The 26339-nt window shown below is 47.0% G+C and overlaps 1 protein-coding gene across 1 annotated transcript; it reads left to right on the forward strand.

Moving 5' to 3' along the window:
* The first annotated feature begins 10042 nt into the window (after positions 1-10042).
* Positions 10043-12715, forward strand: LOC148877486 (calmodulin-binding receptor kinase CaMRLK-like). Its single transcript, XM_088942110.1, has 2 exons — positions 10043-11756; positions 11870-12715. The coding sequence occupies exons 1-2, from the start codon at positions 10358-10360 to the stop codon at positions 12499-12501; spliced, it is 2031 nt and encodes a 676-aa protein (XP_088798236.1). The 5' UTR covers positions 10043-10357; the 3' UTR covers positions 12502-12715.
* The last annotated feature ends 13624 nt before the right edge of the window (positions 12716-26339 follow it).

The raw sequence follows: 26339 nt of genomic DNA on the forward strand, positions 1-26339 counted from the left end.
AATGGCCACCTCGCCTAAAAGGAAACGTAAACGAGAGAAATAAAAACTTGTACTGCAGTTTCCATAGAGATCACGGTCATAGTACCGAACAGTGTAATAATCTCTGGGACGAGATAGAGGGACTCATCCGTCGCGGGTACTTGAAAATTTTGTACAGCATGATAATAATAATAATAATAATAATAATAATAATAATAATAATAATAAGATAGGTCGGCAAGGGGAGCACGGAAGGGATGCCCCCGAATCCAGCAGCAGGCCAGCCGAACCGTCGCAAAGACAGCCTCCGAAAGAGAGGTCAGTTCGGGGAACCATCCACGTGATAGTAAGAGGTTCGGTGGTAGCAGGTTGTATTTCGGCTGCGGCCCAGACGTCAGTTCGTGAAGCGGCCCGAGAAGAACAGAACCCTCCAAAGAGGTTGAAGACGGAAGAACCGATTTTCTTCACGGAAGACGATGCGCGAGGGGTCCACTATTCCCACGATGACGCGTTTGTCATAAAACTAAGGATCAGCGACTTCGAAGTCAGGCGCGTACTTGTGGATTCAGGCAGCTCGGCGGACATCCTCTTCAAATCGGCGTTTGACCAGCTTCAGTTGCAGAGAAGCGAGTTGAAGCCCGTGAACACTCCTCTGGTGGGCTTCAGCGGAGAGGAAGTCAGGCCCCTCGGGAAAATAACAGTACATGTGGAAGTCGGCACGTGGCCTTGTGCGGTCAGACTCAACCACGATTTCCTAGTGGTTGCGACCCCCTCCTCATACAATGCCATAATAGGGCGGCCAATCACGCATGTCCTACGGGTAGTGGTCTCCACCTACTATTTGGCAATGAAGTTCCCTACAGACTTCGGTGTGGGGGTAGCACGGGGCGACCAGCTTGAGTCCCGCAAGTGTTATGTTGCCGCCCTGAAGGGAAAAACGAAGGCAGCCGACGACCTCGAACTGGAGCGGCCTACGGAGCAAGGCGAGGAACGAGCTTCGCCCATAGAGGAAACAGTCGCAATCCCAACTTGAGCTACGGACTCAGCTCAAATGCTACAGATCGGTGCTTCCGGCCAAGAACCTCTACGAACCGAACTGGTGAGTTTCTTACTTAAAAATTTAGATATTTTTGCATGGTCCATGTCCGATATGCTCGGTATTGACCCCAACCTTATAACTCACAAACTTAATACTGACCCTGTAGTCAGACCCATTAGACAGAAGAAACGCAACTTAGCCCCGGAGAGCTGGAGGGCGGTCGACGAGGAAGTCGAAAAGCTCCTCGCAGCAGACTTCATAAGGGAAGTTCATTACCCGAGCTGGGTAGCCAACCCAGTGCTGGTGAAAAAGGCAAACGACAAGTGGCGCATGTGCGTCGACTACACCGACCTGAACTGAGCTTGCCCGAAAGACTGCTTCCCCCTCCCCAGAATTGACTGCCTAGTGGACGCGACCTCGAGACATGAGTTGCTAAGCTTCTTGGATGCCTACTCGGGCTACAACCAAATCAGGATGGACCAGTCCAATGAGGAAAAAACCACCTTCATAACCGAGTTCGGCCTGTACTGCTACAAGGTCATGCCCTTCGGACTGAAGAATGTTGGGGCGACCTTCCAAATACTTGTGAATAAGCTGTTTCAGCCCTTAATTGGCACGAAAATAGAATGTTATGTAGACGACATGGTCGTCAAGACACAGTTTTCACAGGATTTAATACATGACTTAGATTCCGTCTTCCAAATTCTGCGACAATTTAGCATGAAACTAAACCCAAACAAGTGTGTCTTCGGTGTCACCTCGGGTAAGTTCCTAGGGTACATTGTCAACCGGCGCGGTATTGAGGCCAACCCGGACAAGATAAAGGCCATCCTAGATATGAGACCACCCCAAAAAGTAAAAGAGGTTCAGAGGCTAAACGGTCGCATAGCCACTCTGAGCCGCTTCATGTCCAAATCAGCAGACCGTTGTCTGCCTTTCTTTAAAGCAATCAAAGGCAAAGGGTTCGAATGGACCCGAGACTGCCAGCTCGCATTCGACGAGCTAAAAAACTACCTCGCTAGTGTGTCGATCTTAACCAGGCCCGAGGAGGGCGAGGTCTTAGAACTGTACCTCTCGGCAAGCGACGAGGTGGTCAATTCGGTACTAATAGAAGAAGTAGATCGGGTCCAATGACCCATCTATTATGTTAGTAAAATTCTACAGGGAGCAGAGACGAGATACCCGCAGATAGAAAAGCTAGCATACGCACTGGTAATTGCAGCTCGGAAACTCCGCCCATATTTCCAGGCTCACACTGTCATCGTCTTGACTGACAAACCTCTGAGGCAAGTCTTACTCAAGCCCGAGGTTTCCAGTCGGCTGACGAAGTGGGCCATCGAGCTCAGCAAGTACGACCTCCAGTATAAGCCACGAACAGCTATTAAGGCCCAAGCCTTAGCAGATTTTATCATCGAGTGCATGTTCAGCCTCAAAGTCCCTAGGCCGGTTGAGCCCGAGATCCCCAATTCGGGTGAGCCCGGAGCTCCCAAGCCAATAGAGTCTGAACCTCGTGAAGTAGCAGCCAGGGTGGCATCTCTCCTGGTTAGGCCAAACGCGAACTGGGATGAGGAGCCTGGATCCTTCACGTAGATGGCTCCTCGAACCAGTAGGGCAGCGGGGCTGGAATAGTGCTGCGCGGCCCGGGTGGCACGAAATTGGAATACGCACTACGCTTTGAGTTCGTGGCATCCAACAACGAGGCGGAGTATGAGGCATTGATAGCCGGGCTTAACCTAGCGCAAAAGCTAAGAGCAAAACACATAATTATCTGCAGCGATTCCCAGCTTGTGGTCAACCAAGTTACGGGCGAATACAAAGCACGCGAGCTAACTATGATCGCCTACCTGGCAAAAGTAAAGGAGGCTCTGCTCAACTTCCAGTCACACTTCATCAGGCAAATCCCGAGGTCAGAGAACACTGAGGTCGACGCCCTGTCTCGGTTAGCCAGCATGAGTCACAACGCCATGAGAACCGTGTACATAGAGGACTTACCTCGGCCTAGCATTCTCGGTGGGGCAGAGGAGGTCTTTCCCATCCTTGAAGCAGAGTCGAGCTGGATCGATCCACTCGCGAGCTTCTTGCTAGATGGAACCCTCCCTGCGGACCGCAATGCAGCCAGGAGGGTGTAGCGCCAGGCAGCCAAATATGTCATAATAGACGAACGACTGTACCGACGGTCCTACACGCTCCCCTACCTGCGTTGCTTGCGACCTACCGAAGCCGAGCTCGTACTCCGCGACACTCATGAAGATCTGTGCGGCAAACACTTGGGAGGTATGGCCCTCGCCCAAAAGGCACTTCGACAAGGGTACTACTGGCCAACGATGAAGACAGCGGCTGTCGAGCTCGTCAGAAAATGCGACAAGTGTCAGAAGCATGTCAATATCCACCATCAGCCTACCGCGGACCTCAAGTACCTCACCAGTCCAGGGCCCTTTGCGCAATGGGGCATCGACCTCCTGGGGCCATTCCCGCCAGCACCAGGTGGGAGGATGTTCCTAGTGGTGGCGGTAGATTACTTCACAAAGTGGATAGAAGCTGAACCTCTGGCAACAGTTACAGCCTGAAACGTACAGAACTTCTTTTGGAAGAACATAGTATGTCGCTCCGGGTTACCTCGGGTACTGACCTCCGACAATGGCAAGCAGTTCGAGGATATCAAGTTTCAGGAATGGTGCCAAGATATGGGAATTCGGCATAACTTCACATCGGTCACACACCCGCAGGCATACGGTCAGACAAAAGTAATGAACAGAGCTATCCTCCGCGGACTGAAAGCGCGACTAGACAGAGCTAAAGGGTTGTGGGCGGACGAGCTACCAAGTGTTCTATAGGCTCACCGAACCACGAAAAAAACCGCCATAGGAGAAACCCCCTTTAACCTCACCTACGGCACTGAAGCGGTAATCCCGACGGAGATCGAAATACCTACACTACGAATAGAAGCATATGACAGTCAGACAAACGGAGATGAGTTACGTACCAACCTCGACCTACTAAACGAGGTAAGAGACCTCGCGTACATCCGGACCGCAGCTTACTAGCAAAGAGTAGCTCGGTACTACAATGCCAGAGTAAAGAAGCGGAACTTCCGCGTCGGCGACCTGGTTCTCCGTAAGATCATGGCACCCGAGCCCGGCGTAGGCAAACTTGGACCGAATTGGGAAGGGCCCTACCAAGTAAAAAGAGCGCTCGGGGGGGCATACAAGCTCGAAACTTTAGAGGGAAAACAAGTACCCCGAGCGTGGAACGTCATTAACTTGAGACGATACTATCTATAGATCACCAAGCGAAGTGAACTAAGTCGCTACCAGAGCCTCAAGGCTAGAATGCCGAGCTAACAAGGACCTCGGCATAGGCAAGCAAAGGCAAAACAGGTCGCACGAGTGCAGTAACCTGGGCAAAATAGATTGGGCATATGGTCAGTTCGACAAATACGGTCAGTTCGGGAGAGAGAGTGACCAACACTTAACCAAAAGAAAGTCATTCCATTGCAAAATAAGGGAGTGTACATTTCCAAAAAAAAATAAATAATAAATAAAAATATATACATATCGAGCTCACAGGTCCGGAGGCACTTCTTCACCATCAGAAGACACTTCAACGATACCCGAAGGTCCTGCCTCATCCTCAGAGTCCAGTTCACCGTCTGCAACGTTGGCCATCTCCTGAGTAATGCGCGAAGTGGTTATAGCACTAATATCGAGCTCGGGGTACGTATTCTGGATCATCCACCAGCTTAGTTTAAAGACCCTTCTGTATGAGCCCACCATCAGGTCATCAAAGCGCGACAAGGCGATATTTTCATCGACGGCCTTCTTCTTGGCATCCTCGATGCCTTGAGAAAAGATCCGTGTCCTCTCCCTAATATCCTCTTGAAGGTATTCAACCTGATGCTGCAAATCCAGCCTCAGGTCCGCCATATGCTTCACCACAACTCCCATGGCCTCGGTATCTCTCTGAGACCTCTCCAGCCTGACCTGTGCAGCGCGAGAAGCCGCCTCAGCAGCTCGAGAAGCCGCCTTGGCAGCACGGGAAGCCTCTTCGGCAGCTCGCGCCTGCCTCGAGCTCCTTTCCACTTGGGCCACCAAGGCATGGATAGAAGAATTCACCTACCAAAAGGAAAAATAACAAATGATCAAAAGAACGATAGCAAGAAAGATAAAAGCAAAGAGCCGACAAGAAATCGATGACTTACCACCGTGGCATGAGTGACAGCACGACAAGCTACCTGGTTCAAAGGAAGCTCGGTCTATGCCGCGACCTCCTCAGGGTAAAAGGCCTCCCTACTCTTCTGAAGATCATGGTTTGGCGACAACACGCTCCTAAACTCGCCTTGGGCTCCCGAGCCTGAAGGCCCAGCTCGCGTATAAGCAGACTCAGAGTAAGCGGGAGCCCCCGTGTAAGTAGCCTCGGCATAAGGGGCCCTTGCCGCTTCTTGTACTGGAGGGGCCATCTCGGGCTCCCTGGGCGGATCCACTAACGGGTAGTCTGGTACCTCGGGTTCCACATCTCGGGGCAGCTCGGCACGAGTTCGTTTGGCGACTCGCTTCCTCCTCTTCATGGTGTGAAACAAGTTCCCACCACGAGTCTTCTCTGAGTCCATCACACATGCAAAAAGAGCTCAACATTGGGAAAACGAAAGAACAGAGCAAAACAAAAGGCAAGCCTCTGAATAAGGAACCTACCCGAACTCAGACCAGCCTCGATGAGCTTGGCCTCCGTCAGATAATGGTGCCATTTTAGCCCAAGTCGTGCCCATTCCCGGAGGCCCTTCGTCGTCTCCCTATCAAGCGTAACACCAGCATCAGGGGCAGCCATCCCCCACCCGGTTTGGAACGGCCACCCCAATGCACTTCGCACCCCGAAGTAGTCCCGTTTCCACGTCGGGACTTTGTTGGGAAGATCGTGTAAAATCTTAAACCCCGGGCGAGGAGACAGGTAATACGCCCGCCTACGCCCGGGAAGGGGACCCGCTTGCTTCTTAAGCATTAGATTGGAAGAAAAGATCTCCAGGTCTAAGGGCAAGATCTATTCGCAAAATAGGGAGATTGTCCCCACCAAGTTACGAATAGAATTCGGGTGAAGCTGGCCGACAGTAACGCCGAAGTAGTTCATAACATCGACAACGAGGGGGTGGAAAGGCAGGCGCAACCCAGCAACGAGCTGCTCCTGGAATATTACGATCTCATCAGGACCGTGTTCCCAAGGGAAACTGCCCGAGGGTATAAAATAGGTGTACTCCCTAGGCAAGTTGAACTAGGTAATAAGGAAGTGAAGCCCCTTCAGGCGTCATGGTCGAGGGCCCAAACTTGTCTAACGTCCGACCTCGACGGGAGGAGGACGCCAAACTACCCGAGTCGACTCGGCCTATGGGTTTGAACTCTTCCTCGAGCTCTACCTCGGGTTCACTAGGTCTGTCGGGGGATGCAGCTCGGTTCGTAGAACCTGCATCTGACCCCTCGAAGAACTGTCTGAGCTATCCGAGCTAGACATCGGGAGGAGAAGGATTCCAGGAAAGTACTCACCCGGAAAAAGCAAACAGACTATGGGAACTTGAACGCGAGCTAAAGACTTGGATGCAAGCAGAAACTTGGACGCGAGTTCAAGAAGCAAAACGCAGGAGAATGACAGCAACTGGGGTCCCCCACTATTTATACCCATAGTAACCAAAAATCAACGGTTCTGATCAAAGCAAATCCAACGGCCCACAGTCACGCTGACCGCACGTCTCCTGAGACCGAGACGTGACTGGCCGCACGTCTTTTGAAACTGAAAGAGTGCCAACGAACGTCTCCTCGCATTAAAGGCGGCAGCAGCACATTTTTTCAAATTTGAAAAGACGCCCGCTGTCACGTCTCCCAGCGGCGCGTTTTTTAAAATTTTGAAATAAACGCGCGCTGTCACGTTTGTCAGCATTTATAGACGGAATGGCGCGTTTTCTGACTTTTTTGGCCCTCGAGAAACCTAAAAAAATCCTGGCGAATGCACACTTCGCGATATCAGTCAAACCAGTTCGAAGTACGGGTCAAATCCACCCGCCACCTCGCAAACTCCTCGCACCAGGGCAAGTCCCTTTGCGCGAGGAGTGGGGGGCAATTGATGAAGGAAGATTTGGCCCGACCTCATAAACACTCAACACGTGGAAAGGCAGGAGCTCGTCACAACAGTACGCTCGAGGCGCGAGCTCCGAAAAGAGGAACCCGCGGTCTGAACTCCCCACAAGGAGCCCGAGCTCTCCCTTGGACCCTGAGCCTTACAAACACAAAGGGCAACAACCCAAACTGGCCCGCCCCATGGCAGTTCGGGCCACACCTCTATCCGAACTCAAGACTTCACCTCGCACACCACTCCAGCACTTCGCCTCCAGGACGCCGAACTGAACAACCGCACCGTACCAAACACCGAAGGAGTCCGTATCCAGGGGCAGCGCACCTGACTGACTTGGGATTTTCCGCTTGACAGCCGCACTTCAACGGCCACCTGCCACCGCCATCTCCAGTTACAAAGACGGTTCCGACAAAGAGAGCAGTGGCGGTTCTGCCCCAGCAGAGGTGATGACACCCGAACTGGCAGAAGCGCAGAGGTAATCATACCCGATCTGACAGAAGCTTAGGAGTGAGTGCGCGAAGTGGTTATAAAAGGCTCTCTACCCCGCAAGAACGAGGTATGTGATAACTTTGCGCCATCTGGTTTTATCTTGCCTTCGAGGAAATACTAACTTGAGCTTCGGAGCATTCTCACCGGGTTCTTCCCCGGAGATTACTCGCTTTCTCCTCCGTTTCAAGCACCTTCTGCTCCAGCCCGAGGCAAGATCGTTGACAGCTAGGACCTACCGGATTGCGCACCATCACTTATTTTAAGGATTTATCTCCTAATAGATTAAAAACTTACTGTTCATAGGGGCATTTTAACTAAAAAGGGAGAAAAATCCTTAAAATAAGAATACCAAATGCAGCCTTAGTGGTCAAAGCCCTTTTTTTTTCCAATATAATGTCTTATGTGATCATAGATTTTTGCACTAATAAATTAAATGCCCGTTTGGCAAGTCTTTTCTAAAAGATCTGATAGTTAAAAGATAGGGTGAGATTTTGCAAATAGATTTTAGAAAACCAAATACTTTTTGGTTGAAATATTTTTCATAGATCTCTCAAAAGACCATATAAAGCTAGAAAACTGTTTGGTAATGTGTTGAAAATATGTCTTATGTATATATGAATGTCTTGTGTGTGGGCCAACAACCCTTTCATTTAACACATGCGACCCACATACATTTTCTAAGGTATGCCCCACATACTATTGGTGGATATATATGTGGGGCCCACATACATTTTATAAGGTGGGCCTGACATACCATTAGTGGTCATGCATGTGGGGTCCATGTGTGAACATGTATGTGGGGCCCACATATATTTTTCAAGGTGGGCCCCACATACCATTGGTGGACATGTATGTGGGGCCCATTTACATTTTACAAGGTGAGTTCGACATACCATTGGTGGACATACATGTGGGGTCTATGTGTAGACATGTGTGGGGACCACATACATTTTTCAATGTGGGCCCCACATACAATTAGTGGATATATATGTGGGGTCCATGTGGGCCCACATACATTTTACAACATGGGCCCCACATGCCATTGATGGACATGTATGTGAGGCTCACATACATTTTTCAAGGTGGACCCCACATAAATACCTAATGTGGGCCCTACGTACATTTTCTAAGGTGGTAAGCACATACCATTGGTAGGTCCCATTTACACATTTAAACAGTTTTTTGTGGAAAGATAACCCATTTTCTTCCAAACGTGTACATTATGCCATAACGTTTGAAGAAGACGAGGTGTTAAAAGATTATGAAAACTTCATTTGAAACTTCCTGAAAATGCCGAAATTCAGATTGTTGACACCTTTTTATGGGTTTGAACTTTTTCCCAATTGATATTTCTATTATCAAAGAGAAAAAACCCAATTACGAACTTATAAACAGCTCGAAACCCACGCGGAAAGACTCGGCAAACGCGGCATCTTCATGAATCTTTAATTTTTTATATTAAAATCATCTAAACCTTATATGGGATCCGCTACAAGTTCCTGAATCTTTATATAATCAAGATAATTTAGGATCCATCATAACTCATATGAGTTTGTCAAATTAAAAAAAAAAAAAAAAGTTTTTCCCGTGTATGCCTTGCGGTATTTCGGTGTGGTAGTCGAATTATGATGCCAAAAGACATGATACCGGAAACACTGAGATCCAATCAACCGGCATCATAAGAGTGATAACCAATCAGTTGGGTTTTCATGAAAACTTAGAGTTTTCATTGGTAAAGAATTTCCGGTACTATATCTGTTCGGCATCTTAATAGTGGTAAAATTTGTGGGCCAATAACCTACCCAGATCGCCCGATATTTCTGGGTTTCACGGATCCCCATCCGTTCCATTCCAGGACGCCCAGCCCACGTTCTATTTCAGGCTTTGCCCCATATTCTCTGGTGGGATGGGCCCATCCAGACAAAGTTCCCATGATTCATCCACTCCTTCTGTTCCTCTGCTCCCCCATCCCGACTCTCTTCTCCTACAATGCTCCACACTCCATCAGACCGTTTTGTTCGGTCCTCTGTTCCCACCTTCAAACTGTCCTCCTCTCAGACTCTGATCGTTACTCTACAGTTCTACAGTTCAAATGCGTCGCAACTTATAACTTTACGACGACTATACTGTACTACGCTGCATGAGAGTTCAAATCATCTTCTGCTACGGTCCCACATTTAGATCCAAATCAACGGTCAGCAATAGACATGAACCAGGAATTGAACGGTGATATTTGATCGGTAAATTGATAAATGAAGTTCTGACTTCTGACTTCTCACCGCCGGTTGTTTCTTTCTACCTAACTAATTAACTACCAGTTCGCACCATTAAGGAGTGGGGATCAAACGAGCGCGCTCTCACCGGACCTCTACGTGTAAAATAACCATTGGTTAGAAAATGGAAAAATTCACAATATTTTCCCACACATCACTACTCAGTGAGAGCGCGCTTCTAGACTTAACACTCTTTATTAATTGCTTTAGACCCGAGAGTCAGAGACGGTTGACAGCCACACCATTTAGCATTTCAGTTATTAAATTTCGCCGCCGTTACTACTCCGTTATCTTGCCGTGGGCTTCAACAGTAATCAATTTCTCCATTCTATGATATAAGGCAATACCCCAACTAACGGAGCTCCTGCGAGGCTGCGACAGAAGCAGAAACTCGTTCTCTTTCTCTGCAAGTACATGGAGGTTGAAACCTGAAAAGATTCCGGGAAACGGAAGGCTGGGTTCTGTAATGGAGTTCTTCTGCAAGGTTTCGCTCGTTCTGTCTCTTATTGTTTTCGTGGAATCTAGTTGTAATACTACAGACCGGGAGTTAATCTCCCGAGCCTTTCACTCCGTCGCTGGATTTGACTTGTCGCTTTTCGAATCTGGAGATGGGAACTGCTCGAATCCTCCAGTTAGAGAAATAAAGCTTCCGGGAAGAAATCTGAGCGGACTCGTTTCATGGAATTTTCTTCGAAATCTATCCGAGTTACAGTATATGGATCTATCCTATAATAAACTACAAGGGTCTGTTCCAGGTTGGTTCTGGTCGATGCCGAGCCTCGTCGAAGTCAATCTCACCATGAATCGTCTTGGAGGAAATGTTGGTCTCCGCCCCACCTCGAAAACCAGTTCGGTTTCGTCGTTGTCGTCGGTTCAGAAGCTCAATCTCTCGCACAACAGGTTCACCAACTTGGTCCATCTGTTGGGATTCTCGAACCTCAAAGTACTCGACCTCTCGCACAACGATCTGAGAGTTTTGCCTTCTGGGATGGAGAACCTTACGAAGCTCGAACAACTCGACCTCTCAAGTTGCAACATTTCAGGGAGTTTGGAACCCATCGCCAATCTTCGCTCGCTGCAGTACCTTGACATTTCCAACAACGTCATGAACGGAAGCTTCCCATCTGATTTTCCTGCACTTAAGTTCTTGAACGTCTCTGTAAACAACTTCACCGGAATGATTGGCTCAGACAAGTTGAAGAAATTCGGTAAGTCTGCGTTCATTCAAGCCGGGAAGTTTAATACTTCAGAAACTTCAAAACTCCCAATTCCAGCACGTTCCCATTCCAGAGCCCCATCTCCCAAACTCCCACAGAAACAGAAACCTACCAGAACCAAACACATCAAACACAATAAACCAAAATCAGGATCCAGAGCTCTGGTTCTGGGCTTAGCAGTTCCAGCTTCAGTGGTTGGTCTCGCCATGGCTGTTTGCATAGTTTGCGTGCACAGAAGGAGACAGACAGCCAAGAGGAAGAAGTGGGCGATCTCAAAACCGGCCCAGTTCCCGTTGTTCAAGATGGAAAAATCGGGGCCGTTCTCCTTCGAGACTGAGTCGGGGACATGGGTGGCGGACATTAAAGAACCGTCCTCGGCACCGGTGGTGATGTTCGAGAAGCCGTTGATGAACCTCACGTTCACGGATCTGATTGCGGCCACGTCCCACTTCGGCAAGGAATCACAGTTGGCGGAGGGGAGAAGTGGGCCCGTTTACACAGCAGTTCTTCCCGGAGACGTCCACGTGGCAATCAAGGTCTTGGAGAAAGCGAGAGACGTGGGCCGCGATGATGCAATTGCACTATTCGAAGAACTATCTCGCCTTAAGCACCCCAACCTCTTGCCCCTCGCCGGTTACTGCATCGCAGGTACGTATCTTAATTCCTATCTGTTGTCCCTCGGTCTATCTCATTAAATGGTTTCACGGGTTCCAACTTCCAACACCGTCGATATCGTACGACCACTCTTTGTGACCATGCAGGGAAAGAGAAGTTGGTACTGCACGAATTCATGGCGAACGGTGATTTGCACCGGTGGCTGCATGAGCTTCCGACGGGACTAACCAACGTGGAAGACTGGAGCATGGACACGTGGGAACATCAGAACGATGGAGTAAATGGGTACGATATTACATCTCCCGAGAAGATGGGCTGGCGGACGCGCCACCGGATCGCCGTAGGTATCGCACGAGGGCTCGCGTACCTGCACCACGCCGGCTCCAAGCCAGTAGTCCACGGCCATCTCGTCCCGGCGAATGTTCTCCTGGCCGACGACTTCGAACCGCGGATCGCGGATTTCGGGCTCCGAGGGAACGAAGAGAACGTGAGCACGGAAACGGATGTGTACAGCTTCGGAGTGATGTTGATGGAACTCCTGACTGGGAAGCCTGGGACGGAGGAGACGGTGAGTTGGGTTCGAGGATTGGTGAGGGAGAGACAGGGAGATAAGGCGTTGGACCCGAGGTTGAGAATCGGGGATGACTCAGTGAGTGAAATGGTGGAGAGTCTCCGAGTGGGGTACTTGTGCACGGCCGAGTCGGGCAAGAAAAGACCCACGATGCAACAAGTCGTCGGTTTGCTGAAGGACATACATCCGTCGACGGATTTGGGTTGAGTTGACGCGCCGTCCCTGTCGGCATCTTCCGATTTCCAAAGAATCCAACCATCGCGCGCGCTCTCTCTCTCTCTCGTTTCGTTGTTTCTTGTTAAATATTTTTAATATTTTTGTAATATAAAATACCCCGAAAAGAAAAAGGTGGAAAAGGATGAGAGGTGTGATGTACGTCATTTTGGGTCAAGCAGACGAGAGAATCTCTACCATTTGCTTATCTCTGATGTCAGAAAGGGCATATGAGCCCACTACTTATTTTTTTCTTTGATTGGTTAATTACTTTTATTTTATCAAAAGAAAGAAAGTGAAAAAAGAGAAAGTAGTCTATGGTACCAGGAGCATCGGAGGTAGTGGCCCCTACGACCCTACAGGAAAAGTGTTGAGTCAGCTGCCACTTGATTGGTGGGCCATGCATTTATTTTCCAAGATTGACTGAAGGATATGCTGCACTGACAAATGAACGGCAGTGATCCCACTGTGATGGGTCCAACTACAGTTTCTTTTGCAAATGATATAGCTGGTCTTTTAGGGCCAGTGGGCCATTAGACTTGCTTTCTCAATGGGCTGGCTGACGGTAATTGAGGCTCAAACGTGGAGTCAGCTCACGCATGGTCTTCGAGTCAGCAGGATGGTTTTCACAGAAAATTGACAGTTACAAAATATTCTTTGGCCATGGGATACACGTGTTATGCACGAGAGAGAGAGAGAGTAGTGACTCTCTTTCGGTGCTGAAGGCTGCTGAAGCCTGAAGGTTTTGGTTCTTGTTAGTTTGTTCAGAGGAAGAGAATAAGAGAATAAAGAATGAGAGGGACAGGACTAGAGAGAGGAATAGGAAGAGGATAGAAGCAAACTGGGCCTGCTGATGTGGTGCATCGTGAATTGTGAATGGGCCCAGCTTTACGCCCATGGATTTTGACGAGTGAGAAACAGGAAGAGGACAGAGCCCCGTTAAAATATTCCAGGCCCAGGGTACCAATACACGCTTTGTCTGTTAAGGTAAGAAAATCTAAGGTGAATGGAATCTAAATACTAAATGGTCCATCATTTGAGTGCGGACTGGCCCATGTGGAGGACAATGTCTGAAACTCTGAATATTGGTTGGGCTCGAATGGAGTGGATGGATCCACCTGAAATGTGAGAAGATCTAACAGTGGACTGGACACAAAAGCAATTATATTCTAGGTTCTACTCTCCACTCTCCACAATCTGAATGCAGTAAAATTCGGGATCATGGACTGCATTCATGAAGTGAGCAAATCAATCAAACAAATCTAAGGCAAAGTGGACTCAGAAGTCAGAACCCGCCCACTATGGATTGAAAGCCCAAACCCATTAATTACTTTCCCGTCAAAAAGAAATAGTAAATCATAAATGATGGTTTCAACTTTCAACAATCAACCATTGAGAACTTAAAATCAAGGGCATCAGAGGGACTGGTGTGGGCTTCATTATTTGTTGGGCCATGTGCCCATGTACTTGTTCACCACCTCAACAGCCTGTACCCGAATCCCACTTACCTTCTATTTATTTATTTTCCATTATTGTTTAATAATGTATGCTCTTTCTATAACTGAAATACTAGTTAATATGACCCGTACTCATTACGGAAAAATAAAGTACTTATTTTTGTTAGGTACCCACTATGGTATAAAGAAGAGTAAGTGGGTTAGTATTGAAGCATTAATTTGACTTAATTTGTATTTAAAAAACAAGGGAAATTTAGAGTTTAGTATACAGACTTTTATAAGTTTTTGTGGGTTTTATTTACCAACACCTCCATTAGGAGAATTACCCCTTGAGTTTTGATTCATTCCCTCAATTCTTATGCTTCATTAAACCTGTTCATGGGCCGGGCTCGGCCTCCAGACGGACTTGAACATGTAAATGGGCCTACGAGTTTAACCTCGGGCCAAAAAGCCCGGCCTGCAATAAATTCGAGCCGGACTCAGGATTTGTCAGAATAGTTCGGTCCGAGCCCAGCCCGACCCGACCTATATACTAAACTTAAAAAACCCTAAGTCGAACCTCTCTTCTCTTTCATCTCTTTCCCCTTAGCCGAACCTCTCTTCTCTTCACATCCTCCTCAGTCCTCAACACTCTCAAGCAGTCACACAACCGGCGAGGCGGCGAACATTCACCGACGCAACAACTCCGGCAGTGAGTCCTCTCCTTCTCTCTCTCTCTCTCTCTCTCTCTCTCTCTTTCTTTCTCTCTCTCGTAGTCTCGTTCCTCTTCTCACTTCTCTTTCAAATCTCAGACACCAGCGAGGCGACGAATATAGGCACTGGCGGCGGCAGTGAGTTCTCTCTCTCTCTCTCTCTCTCTCTCTCTCTCTCTCTCAGACGTGAATTGACACACTTTTCACTGTTAAAATCACAGCTCACCACGAACTTAGCTCCGACGAACACAGTCACCGACGGTGAGTAAAAGCCCAGGCTCGGGCTTCGGGCTTTTTATTAAGGCTGGGCTCGGGCTCAAGTTGTAAACCCGTTGGTCGGATCGAGCTTGGACTCAAACCTAACAAATTTCTATTCATGAAAGTAAAAGCCCGATCTGAACCCGACCCGACCCATGAACAGGTCTATGCTTCATACACTTAGTACACTTAATAAGGTTGCAACCAAATACAGATGCTTCACTAAATAATCTTCATCCTTCTTTAACAAAAAGCATCCCACGACAAGATGATATTTCTTTCATGAAAGCCCAAATACCCATATGGACAAGTACATGGATACAAGAAATGAATATACAATTCTTTCATGTGTTAGAGAACAAAAATCTATTTAAAAATCACATTTAAAAATTTAAGCTTTTAGATCGATATGAGATTTATTTGATCAAATGGTATAGTGTTTGATTCTTGTCCGCTCCATTATAATCAATTAAATGTCAGCACAAAGTATGAGTAGGTTTGTACTTGTCCACACTTTATGAGGGGGTGTATTAAAAGGAATAAAAAAACTATTCAGGACCGCACCTAACAGCTTAACACACTAGCCCTTCAATTCTTAAAATTTTCTAATGTCTTGTCAAATTCAAGAAGTATCCATGCAATATCCAGAGTATCATATTTGGCAAGTATTATATCCGGTATGCTAAGGCTGTGCAGTAGAATGGTCGTCTTGACATGAAGCCAAGCAATGTATTGGCAATATAAAATCAAGATTTGTCTTAACTTTCCAACAACTCCACAAGATAAACTTTTTTAAGGTTTGGTGGCCTAGTACAAGGTGAATCTTCTCTCTCTGGTCAGGTTAAGTGGAGAACTTTCCTACAAGACTTATATCTTAATCATATGTGCTTCCCTCTGCCTTAGCTTTGACAATATGAGGAACAGTTGTACATCTCCTGAGAGTGCTTCCCTCTGCTTTCATTAGTCACCGTTTCAATTTAGATTCAGGGGAAGCAATTGTAGTTTCTCCAGTTGTCATCTCCAACCTTCAAACTATGCCTACTCCCCAGTCCAATACATCATAGTTATGGCCCTATTAAAGGGAGTTTCCTTATGCGAAAGCATGAAGGTAGGGATGCAACCTGGGAGGGCTGAGGTTGGGATTTTGTTAAAATTTGAATCTGCCCAAGTTTGATGCAGTGTAAGATCTTCAGATAGGGGACCCATTAAATTTGCCACTTGTCCAATCCCACAATGAAATATCATTTATATGTGCCATCTTGTATTGGTGTTTTTAACACCTTACTAGCTTTTCATAGTTTTAGTTTTTTTAAATCCAAAAATTTTTCCATAAAAGTATACTTATTTTGCATGTGTGGATCATTGGATCTTCTAGTCAGGTTGTTTAGTCTCTCAATGACAATTCCAAGTGGCAAAATTTCTCAATACAATGCTTACCTACAAAAGTGGGTTTATGAGGGATGCAATTTTAGTGGGTTAGGGTTGGGATTTTGTCAAAATTTCAATGGATTTAACCCAAATCCTGAGCTCAAAACAGTTTAAACTATTAATTCAGGCCAACCCAAATTGCACCTCTATCGCTTATCTTATATGACCCCAATAGTAAACCTATCTATGCATTTACACATGATTATGTTTGATTTGAAGATAAAAGTAGAGAAAATAAGGGAAAGACAGGGAAACCAATAAAAGGCCTGTAAAAGTTTCTTACCTTTTCCTTTTTCTCCCTACATTTTCCTTCAAACCAAACATAGCCTTAGACTTTTTCTTTGAAAAAAAAATGAAATAATAAGACTTTGTTTAAGCTTTAGGCTTTGAGAAACAAAATTGAGCCAAAAAAAATGTTTTAAATATTTGATAAGAATTGCTTTCAAAAGTATTAATATCAGAAGCCAAAAAAGCATTTAAGTCCCAAAACACAAAGTCTAAAATTAAAGCTTTAAATGCAAATATATCTAAAATATTTTTCCCCAAATTCAAATTGAAAAGGTAGCTCATATCATTTGAATACAGATAAAATCTATTTTAGTCGTCTAAAATCTGAATCAAACAATGAAACCCAGATGGCCAGTTCAAAGGCTCTATATGGATATCGGGTCTTAAGGGAAACATGCTTAAATGTGGGTCCCGTTCTTTTAAATCTAAATGTTTTTTTTTTAATCACAAATAGAACCTAATTTATTCCCCAAAATCAAATAAAATAAAACCAGCCAAGATGCTTCAAGACTTTGGCATGTGAGTAGTACTGGATAGAAAACAAAATGCATCCATGTCTATAATTGCCCCGTATCAAGGACGGGTCCATCTCCAAGATCCAATGTCAAATGCAACAACCAAACTCTAGTTGAAATGGGCCCACCTATTACTCCATCACACATCCATCTAATTTTTAAACCATTCATCATTGATGGTATCTTACTCAACATTCTTGACTAGTCCTTTTTCTTCTTATTCTCATTAATTGTTCCTTGTACTGATATTCTCCAAGGTAATTTTATCACCTCCTTCGTTGTTGGGCCACCCTGGCCCACTGGTAGAGACAAAGTTTGAATTGAAAATTATAATTAGGTAATGTCATGATTAGGGATATCAATGGATTAGGTTTCTCACAGGCTTTGCTTAACCCGAATCAGAGCCAAAGTAAGCATAACCCGACCCAACCCAACTTAACTAATTGGGCCACAAAGAAGCAGTGATGCGTCCAGTCCAGGCCCCAGGGCCCATCACTTTGTCATTGTATACGGTGAAAGAAAGATTCTCTGTACAGAGACCACAAATAATGTCCGAATCGGATGGATGAAAAGCATGCAACTTGGCACAACAAATATAACCCAGTAGATGGTGGCCCTGATTGTTGAATAGGATATGTTGTGAATTGGGGTACCGAGAAAAACACCGACAAATTTCTGTATTCTAACTTTGGGAAAATCTATGATATCGGAAATACATAGTACTGGAATAACTTTTGGTCAAATTTTCACAACTTTTGCTCAAAATCCAGATTCCATCTGCTTATTTTCGGATATGTTATCAATAAAGCAAATAATGTACGTTTTAAAAAAAAAGTATAAAGTAAATAGTATACTTTTTAAAATAATAAAATAATAAAATTTTTTAAAAATACTTAAATTTCTGAAATTAAAAAATAAAGGAAAAAGCAAATCGGCCTAACAGCTGTCAATGGATTCTGAATGTTTGATGCCCAATTCAATTTTGGATCTGATTATTCCATATTTAAATGTTAAAAATTGATTTAAAAGCTGAATCAGATAAAAAATTATCTATCTATCTATCTGTTTATCTATCTTTCTATACTTGTATATATAGACTTTTTACAAAATAAATGACCAAATTTGGTCATTTAACAAAATCAGTTGTGTTTTTAAAATAATGACAAAAACAGTGAGCCGAAAAGATTTTTAATTTTTTAAAACAAAATTGCCCTCAACTAAAAGATTCATCATAGGACTTTTCCCCCTTTTCGTTCTTTAATTTTTTGGCATCTCTCTCTTCTATCGAGCCAAAGAATCATCCAAATACTATTCACCTTCTTCTACCTTTCGACACTAAATCAAGCGTGGCAGTGACCATCTTCTCTCCAATCTGATCTCTCTCTTTCGCTTTCTCACATTTTCTCTTTCTCTTTCCTTTCCCTTATTTTCTCTTCCCTCCTCTTTCTCTTTCTTTTTCTTTCTTCTCCTTCTCATTCTTTTTCTCGGCATCATCATCAAACCATTTACTAGAAGCTGGTTCAGAAGGTCAGTGATGCAGCGCGATCCGGGCACTCCTATCTGGCGGACGTCTGGCTCCTACCTGGCAACGGACGGTACCTGAGAAGAAGAAGGTGAAGGATTCCCGGGGAGCTCGCCAGGTGGGAATACTCCGATGCTTAAGTTAGAACTCTGAAAGAGCTGTAAGAAATGCAAAGAGAGCTAAGAGTGCAGATAACGCTAGATCAGTTCAATTACCCTCGCCCCTTGGAAACTGGGGCCTTTAAATACGGATGTTCTTGTCAAATCAGGCGTAACAGCCACTGGCCCTCTGTCGTAGCCGTTATTTGCCAGGGTTGTGCAGGTAACTGTTGCAGATGTGGTGCACCGTTATTTGCCAGGGTTGTGCAGGTAACTGGCAGGGACTGCACCGTTAGTCAGGAGATGTGGTGCAGTCTAACGGGTACAGTTTTGTCAGATAAGAAGCTTCCTGAAAATGCTGCGTCGCTCAATAACAAGCTGCCTTCTAGCGAGCTGCCTTCTAGCGAGCTATCCCATAGCGAGCTGCCTTATAGCGAGCTCCTGGAGGTATTCCGAGGTGATTCCGCCTGAGGTCGCCTTTGAGGCGGCCCTCTTGCCTAAGTATCGGAGCGAGCTGGTTATCCGAGCTCGCGAGCTGGGATAGACTTAGCTTGGAGTTCCCTTTCAGCATATTGGGGTCCTTGAGCTTGTGCTGTAGCGATCTCGTTCCGTGGCGAGCTGTAATGAAGCGAGCTGACCTCCGAGGACTTTAACGAGCTCGTTACTCGGTTGTAGCCATGCTGTCATGCTGAGCTGCTACTTATGCCGAGTCACGTCCACGTGTCGCCTTCTTAGGAGGTCGGGTCAAATCACCCTCCATCAATTCCGAGGAGTTCATGGAGTGTGACGGGTGGATTTGAACCGAAATTCAAACTAGATTGACTGATCGCATTAAATACACATGTGGATGTCAGGCAATTTCTGGACTTTTAGGGCGCCAAAAAGTGCACCAAAACGGCTCTTAGTTTCGGGAGATGTGCAGTCGGCATTACCTTAATCATGGAAGACATGCAACCAGTCATATTTCAGTTTCAAAAGACGTGCGGTCAGCTTGATTACGAACCGTCAGATTCGCCTTAATCTGAGTCGTTGGTTTGTGGGCACAATGGCTATAAATAGGAGGGCCCCAGACCTCATTTCCTTTACGCCAATTTGCCTTGCTTTCGGATTTGAGGTCACGCCTTTACCTAGTTGCTCGAGCTCTTCTCATGTTCACACCGTCCTTTCAGTTCAGCTTTTTTCCTGGTGAGTCCTCTTGCTTTGTCAGCAATGTTTGGGTACCCATACAATGTCTTTCCTCGGGGCGGTAACCAAGATGACGCCCCTTCGAGCTCAGGGGGAGCTCGGGGGCAGGCTCCAGAGGCTCAGGAGGCCTCCGACGAAATGGCTTCCACTTCCTGGCGTAGGGAGCTGGACAACTTTGTTCATTTCTTCATGTCGATGGAGAGACTCAGGACCTTGGTCCTTCAATTCGACCTTCCCAGAAACCTCATCTACAGTCTCCCATCCGATGACTATCCTTGGGAACACGGTCACAACGAAATCGTGATCTTCTAGGAACAACTCTTCGCTGGCCTTTGTCTTCCTCTACATCCTTTTATAGTGGAGGTTTTAAACCACTTTAATGTTACTATAGACTAGCTTCACCCCAACTCAATTCGAAACGTAGTTGAGATAATTTCTTTGTTTTATGAGTATTGTCTCCCTCTTGACCTCGACATCTTCTCCTCTGTTCTTTCTATCAAAAATGCTTCCCCTGGTGCGCCTCCAGAAAGGCATTCTTATTACTTCTCTCCCCATCCCGGCTTCAATCTCCTACACGAGCTGTCGAACAGGATCCCGGCTTGGAAGCGGGATTATTTTGTAGTTCGCAACCCCGAAGGGTGGCCCTTCCTAACCCACTGGAGGGCCGCCATCTAGGATTCGGGTGTTGACTTGGATCCAAAAGTCCAGGAGATGCTGCAATCCTAGGCAGCGATTGGCTTCCATTGCTCGGACTACTTGACCGAGGACAAGCTCACGCAGGCCGGCCTAAGCCCTGGTAGGTTGCCTTTAGGTCGCGCAATGCCTTGTGATTTTTTTTTTTGCTGGACTAATGCCTTGTGATTTTTGGCAGCCAACATGTCTAGTGTAGATGCACGCCACCTTCTGTCAAGCAACCAGAAGCATAGGGCAAAGAGGTCGCGCCCTGACCGAGCTTCCACTTCTGGGAGTGCTGAGTTCGAGGCTGCAGATCCAGCCTTCGTTCCACCACCGCCAGAGGTCCCACCTATCCCATTCGAGGGAGTAGCCACAGAAGGTGGCGCAGAAGAACAAGGGCAGTACCGTCCGTCTGTGCAGTCCCACCCCTTCGCCTTCCCGCAGTTCCCTACCGGGGGGAAGGGGGAAAGCGTCACTGACTTCACCGTGGCTTCGCGAAGGAGCCGGTAGGCGGTCACCCACGAGGAGGTTGCCAACTAGGGAGGGATGGACCCTAGGCAGCTCGCTAGGATGGCCTCAGCTCACTGTATGGTGGTAAGTGGCTGCTTTTTTCCTTCCTTTCCCTTCTTTTTTCTTTTTTGACCTCGGCCTTTTGCTGGCAGGTGAACTCCACCATCCATGCCATGGCCCTCCAAACTAACATTCACTCCAAGTACGCCCTCACTTAGAGGTCGAACGTGCATAAGCTCCAAGGCGAGCTCGACCATGCCCGAGGTGAAATCCTCTAGGCTCGGAAGGGGAGCGAGGCTCAGGAGCTGCTCATCCGGGACCAGGAAGCACGGATCGCCCGACTGTCTAAGGAGAGCGCTCGCTACCAGGAGGAGTTGTCGAGGGTGATAGCGGAGAGGGAGCTCCATCGTCAGTAGGTCCAGGACCTGGAATCCACGCTCTAGGATCGGACTCAGAACTTTGACGCCATGGTGGAGGTAGAGCGAGCTAAGGCGGTGTGGGACTTCAAGGACTCCCAGGTGTACCACAACCTCCAGGTGGAGTACGGCTCGAGCTCCTACCGTTCGGGATTCAAACTCTACCGATGGTTGGTACAAAAGAAGTTCTCTGGGCTCAACCTTGAGGGCATAACGATGAAGGGTTTGGATCTATAGACAGCAGACATGGCGGAGGAGGAGGAGCCTGACTCTCCGGAGGATGACGAGAACGTGGAGGCGGCGGAACCTTGAGGCCGGTTGCTGCTCTTTTTTCTTTCTTCTGATTTTGGAATGGTTGTCCCTGGGTGTCTGGACCCGGTTTAAATATATTTTTTTGATGAACTCTCTCGGGCGGTTGGGCCCGATTTTTTCTTTGTTTTTGATGAACTTCTCTCGGGTTGTTAGGCCTGATTTTTTGTTTATTTTTGTTTATAAGATCTAGTAATGAGATATTTTGTTTTTTCTGCTACGTGTTGTGTTCTCTTTACTTTCTGCCGAAGCAACTTTATCACACGAGCTGTCAGATCTACATACCCAAAGTAGGGTCTTTCGATAGTTGTTACCCCGAACTGTTCCTCAATACTTGGGGTAGTTTTATGGTATACCTCGAGGTGGTTATCATAGTGAGCATATGCCCGACTTGTATGCACCTGGGTTAAGCTGACGTAGGTCATCCCTTATTGGGTTCAACTAGTATACCGAGGCGAGCCACGCATCATAAGGTTCACACTCGAGCTGCCTATGCCTTTGATGTTAATACTTAGCCTATGCCGATGAAACGGTTAGGTCTTATGCGGTGTCAAGGTCTTCGTTAGCTCGGTGTTTTAGCCCTTAGACTGGGAGAGTGACTTATAGTCTACTCTTAGAGTTCACCCATGCCATAGAGGCGACTGGGTCTTATCGCGCCGAGGTCTTCGTTAGCTCGGCATTTTGGCCCTTAGGCTCTAGGAGTGACTTGTGGTCTACTCAGTAACTTATAGGTAATATTGCCTTAAGTTAACAATATTCCATGCCCAAGGTACTTGTTTCCCTTCTAGGGTTTCAAGCTCGTATGTTCCTTCCCCGAGCACCCTCTTTACTCGGTAGGGTCCTTCCCAATTTGGCCCGAGCTTACCAATACCGGGCTCAGGCACCATAACTTTACGGAGGACCAGGTCGCCGACGTGGAGGTTCCGCTTCTTGACCCTGACGTTATAGTACTGAACTACTCTCTGCTGGTAGGTCGCGGTCCTAATATATGCGAGGTCCCGTACTTCGTCAAGTAGGTCGAGGTTGGTGCATAGCTCGTCTTCATTTTCCTTGTCATCATACGCTTCTAGTCGTAGCGAGGGAACCTCGATATTGGTTGAGATGACTGCTTCAGTGCCGTAGGTGAGGTTGAAGGGGGTCTCGCCTATAGCGGTCTTCACTGTGGTCTGACAAGCCCATAGGGAGGGTCCCAGGCAACAGGAAGCTCGCGAGCGGATCGATCCAGCTCGGCTCTGCTTGCACGACAGGAGTGGCCTCCTCTGCCACCCCCTCGAGAATGCTAGGCCGAGGCCGGTTCTCTATGTACACGGTTCTCATGGTATTATCACTAGTGCTGACTAACCTGGACAGGGCATTGGCCTCAGCGTTCTCCGATCTTGGGATTTGCTTGATGAAGTGTGACTGGAAGTTGAGCAGAGACTCTCTTACTTTGGCTAAGTAGGTGATCATGGTTGGTTCGTGAGCTTCGTATTTGCTTGTGACTTGGTTGACCACGAGCTGGGAATCACTGCAGATGACGATATGCTTGGCTTTCACTTCCTTGGCTAGATCCAGCCCGGCTATTAACGCCTCGTACTCTGCTTCATTTGGATGCCGCGAACTCAAAGCATAGTGCATACTCCAATTTTGTGCCGCTTGGGCCGTACAGAATGATTCTGGCTCCGCTGCCCTGCTGGTTTGACGAGCCATCTACGTGAAGGATCTAGGGCTCCTCATCCCAGTTCGCGTTCAGCCTAACTAGGAGAGATGCCGCACTGGTTGCTACCTCACGGTGCTCGAGCTCAATCGTCCTGTGAACTTCGGGCTCGCCCGATCTGGGTGCCTCGTGCTCGACCGGCCTGAGGACTTTGGAGCTAAAAGTGCATTCCGCGATGAAGTCTGCTAAGGCTTGGGCCTTGATAGTAGTTCACGGCTTGTATTGGAGGTCGTACTCGCTGAGCTCAACGGCCCACTTCGTTAGTCTACCGGAGACCTCGGGCTTGAGCACACTTGCATTAGAGGTTTGTTGGTGAGGACGATGACAGTGTGAGCTTGGAAGTATGGACGAAGCTTCCGGGCTGCAATAACTCGTGCATAGGCCAGCTTTTCTATCTCTGGATATCTCATCTCTGCTCCCTACAACACTTTACTAACATAGTAGATAGGTCGTTGGACTCGATCTACCTCTTTTATCAGTACCGAGCTGACCACCTCGTCACTCGCCAAGAAGTACAACTCTAAAACATCCCCCTCCTCAGGCCGGGTTAAGACTGGTATACTAGCGAGGTACTTTTTGAGCTTGTTGAATGTGAGCTGGCATTCTTCGGTCCATTCAAAACCTTTGCTTTTAATTGCCTTGAAGAAAGGCAGGCAGCGGTCTGCCGACTTGGACATGAAGCGGCTTAGGGCAGCTATTCGGCCATTCAGCCTCTGAACCTCCTTTAGTTTCTGGGGTGGTCTCATGTCTAGGATGGCCTTAATTTTTTCCGGGTTGGCCTCAATGCCATGCCGGTTGACGATGTACCCTAGGAATTTACCCGAGGTGACACCGAAGACACACTTATTCGGGTTCAACTTCATATTAAACTTACGCAAAATTTCAAAGACTGAATGCAAGTCTTGTATTAAATCATGCAAAAATTGGGTTTTGACGACCATGTCATCTACATAACATTCTATTTTTATGCCAATTAATGGCTCAAACAATTTATTTACAAGTCTCTAAAAGGTTGCCCCAGCATTTTTTAATCCAAAGGGCATGACCTTGTAACAGTACAGGCTGAGCTCGGTTATGAACGTAGTCTTTTCTTCGTCAACTGGGTCCATCCTGATCTAGTTGTAGCCCGAATAGGCGTCTAGGAAACTCAACAACTCATGCCCTGAGGTCGCGTCCACTAGACAGTCGATCCTGGGGAGTGGGAAGCAGTCCTTTGGGCAAGCTCGATTCAAGTCAGTATAATCGACGCACATGTGCCATTTACCGTTGGCCTTTTATACCAGAACGGGGTTGGCCACCCAGCTCAGGTAATGGACCTCTCTTATAAAATTGGCTGCGAGGAGCTTCCCGACCTCCTCATTGACTGCCCTCCATCGCTCGGGGGCTAAGTTGCGTTTCTTCTGTCTAACGGGCCTAACTACAGGATCAATATTAAGCTTATGAGTTATGAGGCTAGAGTCTATGCCGGACATCTTTGCCGCGGACCATGCAAAAACATCAAAACTTTCAAGAAAGAAACTTACCAGCTGGGATCGCAGAGGCTCCTCAATGGAAGCGTCGATCTGAAGTGTCCGAGCTGGGTCCTCCGTCGATGCCGGGATGGAGACTGTCTCTTCCGTGAGTGCAACTCGCTCCTCGCATTGCTCCGTAGGTCGCTTCAGCTCGAGGTCGTCGGCCACCTTGGCTTTCCCTTTGAGGGCGGCGACGTAGCACTTGCGAGACTCAAGCTGGTCACCTCACACTATCCCAATTCCGAAGTCCGTGGGGAACTTCATTGCCAAATAGTAAGTGGAGACCACTGTGTTAGACAGTTTTGTATGCCCTTAGCTCCAATCAGTTTTGATGTACTTTTGACATTTAGTGTAAATAAATAAAGTAAATGTTTGATTCATGTTGTGTGGTATATTTCTGTGTAAGACCCTTAAACTGGACACTTAATGAGACTCGTGTTAGTTTAGAACATTCACAGCCATTGAATAAGTCTGGGGAGATTTATCCTGCCAAGGTTGACACTAGTGTGATGCCAAGTGCTGGGTGGCTTGTCTCAGCCGCCAAGGTGAGACCCAAGGCACATGCAATGTAGGATTACTTGAATTCTTGAATCGGACCCGATTTCCAGTATTGCCCTGGACCTTGGAGAATGATGGGCAAAACTGGAAAGTTAGACTTGACCCCTAGACTTGATTATGATACTGCACTAGGTGTCGGATTCGGATGTCTTTGATATGCCAATCAGTGAGATCCTTAGCAGGGGTCAAAACCTGGGTATGTTGGGACAATCTGAGAATTCATCTGAGTGGGTGATCATAGTGATAGGATCAGCCCCTTTGTCGGACAAAGGTAATGATCGGGGATTTACTCTCTCTGATGGAAACCAAACTGCTGGCAGTTGATTTCAATTGTTGGAATTTTGTTTTGCAAATTTTATATATATGATATATATACTTATACGATTTCAAAATATTTGCAAATGGTTTTAATTCCCAGGATCCATGGGAGTAGAGAGTGCAACACTGTTCCTTGCAGCCGAGGGAGAGGTCCTCTCTTGTCGGGAAGTGTTTGATCATTATGAGGTTAAGTGTAAGGCCATTTAGGGTTACACCTGATGGGCTAATCTTGCATCTGCCCACAGTCCCTAGGTTTTTATAAGATGGCTTGGCCCAAGGACCACTTACTGTAAGTGTTGGGCCCATAGAGTCCATGTGATGGGCTCAAGGGGTTCATTGGGCTTTCCAGTGAATTCGGCTAGACCTTGTAACAAAGGCTGGACTGAACCCATGTGG

The sequence above is a fragment of the Nelumbo lutea genome, chromosome 1, assembly GCF_056320005.1.
Source record: "Nelumbo lutea isolate HS-2025 chromosome 1, American lotus-T2T, whole genome shotgun sequence".
In the NCBI taxonomy this organism is placed as follows: domain Eukaryota; kingdom Viridiplantae; phylum Streptophyta; class Magnoliopsida; order Proteales; family Nelumbonaceae; genus Nelumbo; species Nelumbo lutea.